Source organism: Macaca nemestrina, chromosome 9, assembly GCF_043159975.1.
Source record: "Macaca nemestrina isolate mMacNem1 chromosome 9, mMacNem.hap1, whole genome shotgun sequence".
NCBI lineage: Eukaryota > Metazoa > Chordata > Mammalia > Primates > Cercopithecidae > Macaca > Macaca nemestrina.
The window spans coordinates 131,676,006-131,688,271 of NC_092133.1; the positions used below are offsets into that span (position 1 = coordinate 131,676,006).

A 12,266-nucleotide genomic window follows, 5' to 3' on the forward strand; every position below is an offset into this window, starting at 1 on the left:
CTCAACTGATCCTCTTACCTCTGCCTCCTAAAGTGCCAGATTACAGGCATGAGCCACCACAGCTGGTTGATGCTTTTATTCAAAAACATTTTTTGCAACACAACTCAGACATGTATGTATATATGTATGTATGTATGTACGTACGTATGTTTGACTTCCTAATAAGCCTAGACTCCTACGGTAGGATGCCCAGCTCATCTTGTTATGCTAGTATCAAGCTTAGTACTCATCTCATACTAGGCATGCAATAAGTGTTCAGTGAAACTGAATCACTGTCTATACCAGAAATGCATGTTGCTAGCCTCCTTTCCCACACCCACTACAGGCAACGAGAATCAAACCAAGCAAGCGTTCTCACTGAACCCTGGATGCAGCTTCAGAATCCTCTACATGGCACTCCAGGAAACCATTACCATTAGATCTGACTCGGCAAACAAGGTAAACTAGACATCATCGTTGGCCTATTCTATTCATTGAACTCAGCAGAGGTTACCATGGAGAGAAAGTAGGATAAGCATGTTCATTCACTCATTCAACCAACATTTACTGAACCCAGACTGTATGCTAACTTATAACTGTAAACAAGACTATACCTTATAGAGTCTGGAGAGAAAGGCAGGCACTGTATGTGGAAGCAATGGAGGATGAGGCATGAAGAATTAGGGTCCATGGCAGACCTCTCCAGTCATCTCCCACTTTCTTGCAAAGTACGAAGAGCTTCCAGATAGCTGAACACACGGAGCTTCTGGAGGGTGGCGCATGTAGGAGGGCACGTAAGATCTGCATCCCTTCCCCCACACCTCACCCTATACATCTCTTCATCTCTATCCATTATTAATATCCTTTATTTTTGTTTGTTTGGTTTTTTGAAACAGAGTCACGCTCTGTCGCCCAGGTTGGAGTGCAGTGGTGCGATCTCGACTCACTGCAACCTTCAATTCCTGGGTTTAAGTGATTCTCCTACCTCAGCCTCCTGAATAGCTGGGATTACAGGAGTGCACCACCACGCCTGGCTAAGTTTTGTATTTTTAGTAGAGATGAGGTTTCACCATGTTGGCCAGGCTGGTCTCAAATTCCTGACCTCAAGCGATCTGCCCACCTCGGGCTCCCAATGTGCTGGGATTACGGGCATGAGCCACCACACCAGGGCTGTAACATCCTTTATGAGAAACCGGTAAACCTAAATAAATGTTTCCCTCAGTTCTGCGAGCTGCTCTAGCAAATGAATCAAACCCAAGGAGGGGACACTCATTTCTAGCTGCCTGGTCAGACCCACAGGTAGAGGAACCTGGGGCTTGCAATTGACATCAGGGTGGGGGGCAGTCTTTGTGAGACTGAGCCCTCAAGCTGTGGGATCTGATGCTCCTCCAGGTAGACTGAATTGGACTGGAGGACCCTCAGCTGGCGTCTGCTGCAGAACGGATTGCTTCTTGGCGGGAAGAAAACCCCACACATGTGGTTACAGGGGTCTTCTGTGTTGACTGTGGTGGTATGAGAGCAGAGGAAAAATGGTATTTTTTCCACTTACATAGACATAAAAGAAAACATACTATGTAACTCCACTTATATGAAATTCTAGAACTGACAAAACTAAACTAAGAAAGGGACAAGAGAAACCTTTCTGGGGAATGAAAGTGTTCCATGTTTTGAATGGAGTGATGGTGAAATAGGTGTAACCATTTATCAAAATTTGCCAAGCTGTACACTTAAAATCTATACATTTTCCGAGGCGGGCGGATCACAAGGTCAGGAGATCGAGACCACGGTGAAACCCTGTCTCTACTAAAAATACAAAAAATTAGCCAGGCACAGTGGTGGGCGCCTGTAGTCCCAGCTACTCGGGAGACTGAGGCAGAAGAATGGCGTGAACCCAGGAGGCAGAGCTTGCAGTGAGCTGAGATCACACCACTGCACTCCAGCCTGGGCGACAGAGGGAGACTCCATCTCAAAAAAAAAAAAAAAAAAAAAAAAAATTTTTACATTTTATCATAAATGTACCTCATTTAAAGTAAACTTAAAATTTTCAAGTTTTTATCTGTAAAAGTAACCTAATCTAAAATTACTAACCTTTCAAAATTGTCAACAGATTGTGAGTTTTCAAAAAGGCTCAACAGACAATGCTTCTCTCAACCTGAGCAAATGACATCTTCATTCATCTAGTCGTTCTATCAGAAATCTGAGAGGAATCCTTGACACATCCCTGTCTTCAAGTTCTGAAGGTGCAAGCTCCCCATCTTCTGAAACCCACTTCCTCCCCCCGCCACTGTCACCATCTTAGTTCAAGCCACTAGCAGGTCTCACCCAGTCCAATGCAATATCCTCCTAACCTGTCTTCCATTTCCATAGTCACCTGACACTGCCCGGAAACTGAAATCTGATCAAGTCATTCTCTTGCTCAGAGCCCTTCAACGCCTTCCTGACATTCTCAGAATAAATTCCAGCATCTTTAACATGACTCCCCCACACACCCCTAACCTTAACTGTCCTCCCCCATGTCATCAACTGTGAATCTCATGCCACTTACCCTTCTCTCACTCCCCATACACATACTCTAGATACATGACCTTTTCCAAGCTTCTTGTATGTCAAGATCTTCCAGGCCTAGAGCCTTTATTAATGCTGTTCCCCCCATCTGGAAGATTCTTCCCTTCACCTTCAACTGACTACATTCCTCCAATCTTCACATCTCAGAGGCTCCAAAGATCCTTCTTCAGAGCACTCCCTGACCCTCCTCGCGGTCCTCAGCTCTCCCAGCAATTTAAGGGCAATGACCACCCCATTTTCTGCACAGCACTTATCCCAGTTTTCATTACATATTCTCTTGTGTGGTTGCTATGTTCACCTAAGATTAATGATAATAAAAGTAGTTGCATGTCTTAAGAGCATACAATATACTGGGCATTAGACTGACCATTTTAGATATTATCACTTTTTATCTTTGCAATGACCCTATAAAGTAAGGTCTATACTGTCATTTGCCCCATATTCAGACAAGAAAACTGAGGCACAGAGGGAAGGACTAGAAAATAGCAAAGATATTACTTAAAATTAGGTCGTCTGACTAACGAAACAGCACTACGCCACGTCGGCTTTCACAAAATACTAAGCTTTACTGTCAACTCCAAAAGGGCAAGATCCCTATGTGATTTGTGGCTTACTGTAAAGCACCGTATCGCATTGTTTAACAGTATTTTTTTTTTTTTTTGAGATGAAGTTTAGCTCTTGTCGCCCAGGCTGGAGTGCAATGGCACGATCTTGGCTCACTGCAACTTCCGCCTCCTGCGTTCAAGCAATTCTCCTGCCTCAGCCTCCTGAGTAGTTGGAATGAGGTGCCCACCACCAGGCCCAGCTGTTTTGTGTTTTTAGTAGAGACGGGGTTTCACCATGTGGGTCTGGCTGGTCTTGAACTCCTGACCTCAGGTGATCCACCCACCTCGGCCTCTCAAAGTACTGGGATTACAGGCATGAGCCACCACACCCGGCCCTGTTTCACAGTATTTAACATCAGTGCTTGCCTAAGCCAGAGGCCATGCAAACATCTGGCCAGTGAGAATCATCATAGGAGCTCTTCAATATGTTTACCCTACTGAGATTTACCAATTATTTTCTAATATTAAAAGTTATTTTACTTATAGTCTCATTTATATAAGCTTATTATTTATAAGCTCATTTACAAAGCAAATAGGTATATGTATTTGAGAATAAAAAAACTGGCCAGGCACAGTGGCTCACGCCTGTAATCCCAACACTTCGGGAGGCTGAAGCGAGTGGATCACCTAAGGTCAGGAGTTCAAGACAGCCCGGCCAACGTGGTGAAACCCCATCTCTACTAAAAATACAAAAATTAGCTGTGTATGGTGGCACACGCCTGTTGTCCCAGCTAGCTGGGAAGCTGTGGCAAGAGAATCAATGGGAGGCAGAGGTTGCAGTGAGCTGAGATTGAGCCATTCCACTCCAACCTGAGTGACAGAGCAAAACTCCATCTTAAAAAAAAAAAAAAAAGTCTGGGCGCAGGGGCTCATGTCTGTAATCCCAGCACTTTGGGAGGCCGAGGAAGGCAGATCACGAGGTCAGGAGATTGAGTAAAACCCCATCTCTAGTAAACATACAAAAAATTAGCCAGGCGTGGTGGCGGGCATCTGTAGTCCCAGCTACTTGGGAGGCTGAGGCAGGAGAATCACTTGAACTCACTTGAGGCAGAGGTTGCAGTGAGCAATTAGCCGGGCGAGGTGGCAGGCACCTGTAGTCCCAGCTGCTCGGGAGGCTGAGGCAGGAGAATGGCGCAAACCCGGGAGGCGGAGCTTGCAGTGAGCCAAGATCACGCCACTGCACTCCAGCCTGGGCGACAGAGTGAGACTCCGTCTCAAAAGAAAAACAAAACAAAAAAAAATTGTATCTGTAAATATCCTAAAGTTGAGACTTGTCTGACTTTCCTACTGTTTCCTTAGCCTCAAATTACTCAAAGTTAATGAGGCGCTACATTAACAATTTTCTGGTTATTGAGGCTCTATGAATACCAAAAACAGAAATATAATCCAGAAAACCACATTAAAAACCCAATAGGCAAAAATATGGGGTCCGCTTAGTGTTACTGAAAACACACAATTCTTACTCTATTTCTAGAGTTCCTTCATCCAACACATGTTTATCAAGCACCTCTGCTGTATCAGGCACTGTCCCACCAGCTGGGGTGAACAAATGGGCCACGTCCCTGTTTTCATGAAACTGCATTCTAATGGAACAATTAACAACTGTCAGGTGGAAGTAAGTGTGATGCAGAAAACTGAAGGGAGGTTAGGGCATAGGGTTACTGTCAGGCTATTTTAGAAAGGCTGGTGAGGGCTGAACACTCATAACGTGACTTCTGAGCAGATTCGAATGAAAAAATGAGAACTTCACTAAATCCTATGATTCTTCAATGTTTTCAAGTTTGCATCCAAAAGACTGAAACACAGTAACTTCTTCCCTTTATTCTATAAATAGGCAAACTACCTGAACGGCTTCTAGAAAGTGGAGGTGGGGCCACGGTAGGTCAATTGTGGGGAAGAAAATGTTGAGGAATGAAATGATAAAGCCTAGTAAAGCTTTCTATTTGCAACAATGAATTTTTAATCGTCAAAACTGAAGGATCTCAAAGAATTTTAATGTGCACTTCCCCCACCCTGCCACCTTCAGAAGGAAAACTTGTCATCATAACTGTTTTCTAAAGACAGAGATGAAAGGAACTGCTCAATTTCACAACTTGTCATTATTAGAGGGAAAAGTACTTAATGCTGAAAATATTAAGTAAGCATTGACAAGGAATATGAGATAAAGATCAGCACATCATTTTGGCTAGGAGAGAAAAAGAGCTAAAGGGAGAGAATGGTGCCTAAGCTAATTCATTCATTTTATGTGCTTCTTTATGATAAAGTTTAATAAATTTTTTTCTAAAATACTTTACCTTCCTGAAACCACCAGAGTTCCATCATCGAGTAAATAATCCTTCACATTCTGAGGAAGTGGAAGAATGACACTAAAAAAACAAACAAACAAACAAACAAAAAAAACACCAAAAAAGGCATCATTTTAAAAGATCAACTATAAGCAGAGAGAAAAATGTTCACCCTTTATTGATTTTGGATTTACTTATTTCAATATAATATAAACGTATTTAATATAAAGTAGAAAATGTTAATGATGTATATTTGGTAGCAGCAGACAAGGAATTAGAATAATATGATTAAATACTGCGGTTCACCTTATTGCCACAAAAACCAGCCAAATCCAAACAATCAGATGGAAATCACAGTATGAAAGCAACAAGCTCAAAAGGATTCTGAGTGAGCACAACATTTCTGTGTCTTTAAGACATCAGAGACCAGCAGATATTTGCTGCAACACAGGAAATGCAGCAAAACAAACCAGAAGATGACTAGCGTTTGGTCACCTTCTAAAGATAGAGGGCAGAAGTAGAGTCAAGATCTGGAAACCATTTTTGGGTTGGCAATGAGCACCCACAGCTAAGAATTCATGATACTTTCGGATGTGTCTTGCTGTCATTCTATTCAGCTGATCACCAGAGATAAAAGCTGCTTAAACTGGGCATGCTTTAGCTTAATTTGTTTCAGATAATCATAATTAAGGATGGCAAAGTCATATTTGAAGTCTCTTAAAAACTTATGGGATAATTTGTTTTTTACCTTGAAATAATAAATTATCAAAAAGCCCTACCACAGATACCTAAGAGTGCTGGTATTATTTTGATCTTGAGGCATATACATTTTCAAAAAGTGGAAAAGCTTACAGCCTGCTTTCAGGAAGTTAACACAACATCAGTGACTTATGTCTCATTTATTTATGGAATAAGTTTTTTTTGGCACATTACAAATGATTTTGTGCACCAAAAAAAGAGTATTCATGGGCTACTCCGGTTTTAAAAATAAATATTTGATTTATCAAAAGTACGATTTCACATTCAAAAATCTAGTTCTGGCCGAGCGCAGTGGCTCACACCTGTAATCCCAGCACTTTGGGAGGCCGAGGCGGGAGGATCACGAGGTCAGGAAATCAAGACCATCCTGGCTAACACGGTGAAAACCCGTCTCTACTAAAAATACAAAAAATTAGCCGGGGGTGGTGGCGGGCGCCTGTAGTCCCAGCTACTCGGGAAGCTGTGGCAGGAGAATGGCGTGAACTCCAGAGGCGAAGTCTGTAGTGAACCAAGATCGCTGCCACTGCAATCTAGCCTGGGCGACAGAGCAAAACTCCGTCTCAAAAAAAAAAAAAAAAAAATCTAGTTCTTCCTCAGGCTTTCAATTTCATCTAACAAATCTTATTATGTTAAGATTAATTTTAAATCAATTTCATGATTTAAATTTTAATCAATTTCATGTGAAATTTTAATCAATTTCATGTGAAATTTTGTAACTTAAAAGTCTCTTTAAAAATTTAAATTCTATTTATACACTACTCAATTTTCTTTTTTAATGTGTCTATTGGCTGATTACAAACAAGCCTTCCTAAGTATTTTACTCTTACAAAGCTAACAAACGAAATTGTTAAGTACAATGAATCCAAGGTTCTACTAGACATTCCAATACTATTTAAAAACCTGAAACTTCTCTTATACATTTTAACTGACCATTCTGAGCCTATTACACATTTTCAAGTACATACCCAATCTTTATTGAATGAAACCATTATATAATGAATCAGCAATTACTGAAATGTTGGCTCAAAAAAATCAGTAAGTGCAAACCCCAGATTTTCTATAAACACCTTTAAAAAAACTGAGAGACGAAATTGTATATATTAATACTTGCCGCCTACCTAATGCTTTGAAGTATTTATACATTGTGGAATGGTTAAATGTAGCTAACTAACAAAAGCATTGCCTAACAGAGTTATTTTTGTGATGAGAATACTAACATCCACTCTCCGTTTTTCACGAATACTATACGTATATCGTCATTATAGTCTCTATGCTATACAACAGATCTATGTACTTGTTCTCGTATCTAACTGTAATTACGTATCCTTTCACCTTCCCAATCTCCAACCTCTGGGGAGGTGGCGTAAAAGCAATTAAGCCACCGGGTGGCCTTGGGCAGTGATCATCTTGAGCCGGGGGCCATTCTAAAAGTAGTGGTGGTGAACTCCCAAGCCTAAACTACGTTAATCCACTACTCCTCCCGCCTCCGACCCTCACTGAAACCACAACTGACCCTCCTAGCCAGCACACTCGCTGGCTTGCAACAAGACGCAGACAACTGCTTACCTACTTCCCTCTCGACACTCTCCCTCCCATGCAGTCGCTAGAAGGCCTGCATTTTTTTTGGATGGCAGTAAGATTCGCTCACAAGTCGCGGTTCCCTTTGGCCGGTAGGCCGGGCGAACCCCCTCCCATCTCACCTCTTGATGGTAACGCCTCGGAAGAGCGGGTACCACGCGGAGAACTGGCAGTGCAGCACATGCTCCTTCTTCATTCTCCAGCTGCCGCCGCCGCTGCCTTTCCCTCTCCTGCTTGCACCCTCCCGGAACCCTGGGCTCCGGCCCCGGAAGTGCCCACCGAGCTATTTTGGTTCAAGGACTCTTCCGGTCCCTGAAGCAAGAAGGAACACCGAGAAAGGGAAGCGGAGAAGGACAATCCCGGGGCATACGCTTGACACACACGCACACAAAAAGAGCTTTGGTCTCGAAAGAGGAATTACTGAAATGTTGAGAGAGGAATTTTAAGAAGTTTACAACTCCGTCTTTGCCCTAGACACACACTGACCCGGAAAGTAATCACCTGGAGCTAGGTCAAAGGCGGGGATTCTACGGATGCCGGGAGGAGGGCGCGCGCCCATCCTGTTAGCACCGCGAGAGGCGCCGGTGTCTCGAATCGTGGCACCGGCATCGGCTGACACTGCTGCCTCCAGCTAGTTATTTCGTCCTCTTCCGTTCTTCACCCCTACATCTTGGAGTAAGTAACCGGGACAGGCCAGTCACAACACAAAATCTCTTTGGGGAGGAGAAGTAGAAGGGGAGAGGGAGCACATCTGCATGGTGCGTGCAGCCGCGCGGTGTCTCCCAGGCTGCGGCTGGGCACGCGTCCAGGCGCCCAAAAGGGAAACTGGGGATTGGAGCGGAGGAGCCTGGGCTACTCCGAGTAAAGAAAGCGGGGAGCACCACAGCTAAGTGTTGGTTCCAGTGTAAAGGTTGCAGCATCTGCAGAGGAGTAGAATGCTTGGTAGAGGGAATATCGCCTGTACGATTCTGGGGGGGTTCGACTTTGGGAGGGAAAAGGCGAGAGGTAAATTTGAGAAAGCGGAGGAAAAAGGAGACTTGTCTCCTTTGAGCGTTGTATTCGTTTAGTCTGGCCTCGCAAAAGTTATCAAGCTGGGAAAAACGCAGATTTTTATCAGTATTCCTGCAGTGATCGAATCATAAGACTGGAAGAATTCGAATCGAACTTGTACTATCCTTCTTTTTTCCTTTGCTTCACTCCTGTCATCCAGCAAAGTTCAGTTTTGTTTGTTTCGTTAAAGAGAATGAGAAGTAACCAGCTGCTTTTATTTATTTATTTGAGACGGAGTCTCACTCTGTGCCCAGGCTGGAGTGTAGTGGCGCAATCTCGGCTCACTGCAGCCTCCGCCTCCCGGGGTCAAGTGATTCTCCTGCCTTAGCCTCTCGAGTAGCTGAGAGCGCGCGCGCCTCCACGCCGGCTGATTTTTGTATTTTTAGTAGAGACGGGGCTTCGCCATATTTGCCAGGCTGGTCTCGAACTCCTGACCTTAGGTGATCTGCCCGCCTTAGCCTCCCAAAGTGCTGGGCTTACAGGCGTGAGCCACCGCGCCCGGCCTACCAGCCAGCCGCTTTTAACCCCTAGTCATGTCGCTTACCCTACGAGCATTTGGCTTGCGCGAGGTATCTATCTCTAAAGATATCTCCTTAAATGTACATTCTTCCTGGTCCACCTAAGCAGTTTTAAATTAGAAACTGCCCCACGGACCGTAGGCCTCTTCAGAAGGGTATTCCTTAGAATAATAAACAGAATTCTCTGCCTATTTTGAGTTAGAAACTCTTCCCCCCAGGAATATATACATTGTTTTAGGTTTTGTTTTGTTTTTCTCAAAAATGTTACTGGCTAAGTGGCTAGTTGGAAGCAGTGCTTTAAAGAATAACATTTTCAAAGCAGAGGTAAATAGATTATAATATTGCAAGGTATGTTGGTGGGGGTTGGACAGTAATGGTTCATTTATGCCTTGATCTGGAATTATGCAGTCCTTTCTGTTTTGAGGGAGAGAAGCAATATTGTATATATGTCTGGAGGGTGGTGGTAAAAAGACTTAATGGCAGGCAGGAGCGGTCGCTCAAATAATTGTTTCGGTTTGACTTAGAAAGTAAAAAATTGCAGCGGAAGGAGATGTCAGCATCATTGGGGGATTTATTTAGGTCAGATGTTTTCTAATGAAGATAGGAATAAATGTGCGGAAGAAAACAGATCCCGGGAACATTAGCGCTTCTGCGAGGAGCAGTACTTTAACAGCCCAAGAAACATTTGAGCATAGGCCGGTTGCGGTGCCTCATGCCTGTAATCCCAGCACTCTGGGAGGCCGAGGCGGGTGCATCACCTGAGGTTAGGAGTTTGTCCAGCCTGGCCAACATGGCGAAACCCCGTCCCTACTAAAATTACGAAAATTAGCCGGGCGTGTTGGCGCATGCCTGTAGTCCCAGCTAGTCGGGAGGCTGAAGCAGGAGAATCGCTTGAATCCGGGAGGCGGAGGTTGCGATGAGCCGAGATCGTGCCACTGCACTCCAGCCGGGCAACAGAGCAAGACTCTGTCTCGGAGAAAAAAAAAAAAAAGAATGTAGAGGTTAAGGCAGTTGCAAAGCTTTAATATAGAATTGCAGTTGTGTGTAGAAAAGCAGCTAAGTTTGTAAGCTTAAATATATAGATACTACAGGGAAGGAATTTTTATAAATACCTTTTATTCAGGCTGTATACTTTAGAGGTGTGTTCAGTGACTTTTTAGTATTACAGTTGGTTTTAAGTAACTTGTTACACATTTAACTAGCATCAAATAAACTGACATTTTAAATAGGAGATGCTCAAATACTTTGAATGGATACAGCTAAATAAGCGTTCCGTGTATTTTAACCACTGTGGTTGTCTTCACTAAGCCATGAAATCATTGTATTCATCAAGTTTCTCCAATAAAACCTTTCGACAGTGGAAATAGTTGCTTTTCCTCCTGCATGCTGAAAAGTCAGTAATCATGTGATTATGGAGGAGGAGATTTATTGTGCAATTCCTAATGAAGTAATGAAAAACCACATTTCCTTCTCTGAATCCGTAGCATGACTAATCATCCTAGATTAATATTTTCACCTGTCTGCCAGTTTTCTTCACCTGGATGTCTGCCATCATCTCAAACATAGTGTGTACAGATTTGAGCCCTGCATCACCCCTTTTTTCTTCCGATGTCCCAGTCTCCCTTAAAACCATCTTCATGGAAATTAAATGTCACCTTGCCACTGCTACCACTCTACTCCAGACCTGTTATGTCCTGCCTGGACTATTATAAGTGGTTCTTTACAGTCTCATTACTATACATCTGTAACCAATTCACCTTCCCAAGGGTCATTACAGTCAGTTCACTGTTGCTCAACCAGAATTAAACGTGAGGATTATAAACCACCTGGTAAATGATTGCTGGAGATCACCAAGTGGCATAATTTCAGTAAACGTTAATTCCTCCCTGCCCACCCCACTGCCACACCTGAAGAGAATGAAAAGAAAAAAAAAAAAACCCATAAGTGAATTCAATTGTGGGTACCCAAATTTTTTTTTACTGCAAATGGCACAAAAGAAGGATACATCAGAATATTATCCTTTTTTTTCTTGAGACAGAGTCTCTCGCTCTGTCGCCCAGGCTGGAATGCAGGGGTGCAGTCTTGGCTCACTGCAACCGCTGCCTGCTGGGTTCAGGCTTTTCTTGTGCCTCAGTCTGCCGAGTAGCTGGGACTACTGGCGTGTGCCACCTCACCCAGCTAATTTTTGTATTTTTAGCAGAGACGGGGGGCGGTTCACTATGTTGGTCAGGCTCCAACTCCTGACCTCAAGTGATCCACCCACTTTGGCCTCCCAAAGTGCTGGGATTACAGGCATGAGCCACCGAGCCCGGCCAGAATATTATCTTTTAAAAATATAATTTTAAAAATTTTAACTATGACCAAAATTATTAAATATAACTACAAATTATTTGATTCTTTGTTCCTTCTAAATCAAGTGACTTTTCTTTGTAATTTTTCTGCCAGAATGTAGATTGCCACTTTAGACATGCCCAATTTGATGCTTGACCTTAACAAGACAATCATAAAGTAAGTTATTACTGCAAAAAAAAAATTAGTCCTCTCTTCCACTTAATTTCTTTCTTTTTTTTTTTTTTTTTTTTTTGGAGACAGACTCTCACTCTGTCACCGTGCTGGAATGCACTGGCATGATCTCGGCTCACTGCAAACTCCGCCTCCCTGGTTTAACTGATTCTCCTGCCTCAGCTTCCCACTTCATTTCTTTCAAAGTGCCTTGTTGATTTCTCTATTCAATTATTAAACTGTTCCAACTGCCTGACGACCCTCTTTGTCAATCAGGAGTTCTGCTTATGATGTGGGCTCCTGCATCTTGTATTTGGTTGAGTATTGTTAACAATATTCATCTTTATCAGGGGAGAGACTAGCCAACATATAATTTCTTGTTTGGACTTTTTGCTTCACTTTGCAGCCTCAACAGATGGCAGGGA

General features: G+C 43.2%; 2 protein-coding genes across 5 annotated transcripts in view; one reads left to right on the forward strand and one right to left on the reverse strand.

Moving 5' to 3' along the window:
- LOC105490611 (cell division cycle 123) overlaps positions 1 to 8,120 on the reverse strand; it is a 53,924-nt gene extending 45,804 nt beyond the window's left edge. For both annotated transcript variants that reach the window (XM_011756406.3, XM_011756405.2), the window contains exons 1-2: positions 7,894 to 8,120; positions 5,444 to 5,515 (exon numbers count right to left, since the gene is read on the reverse strand). In XM_011756406.3, the coding sequence (XP_011754708.1) occupies positions 5,444 to 5,515; positions 7,894 to 7,967 (146 nt within the window). In that variant the 5' untranslated portion in view covers positions 7,968 to 8,120. The remainder of the gene's footprint in view (positions 1 to 5,443; positions 5,516 to 7,893) is intronic.
- Positions 8,121 to 8,291: 171 nt separating this feature from the next.
- The window catches only part of LOC105490612 (nudix hydrolase 5), a 30,998-nt gene continuing 27,023 nt past the window's right edge, over positions 8,292 to 12,266 (forward strand). Inside the window, exon 1 of one of the 3 annotated variants that reach the window (XR_011608262.1) lies at positions 8,292 to 8,446. The gene's annotated coding sequence lies outside the window, so the exon portion shown is untranslated. Of the gene's footprint in view, positions 8,447 to 8,587; positions 8,732 to 12,266 lie in introns of those variants that run through there. The other 2 variants (XM_011756407.3, XR_011608263.1) reach the window with 2 other exon arrangements.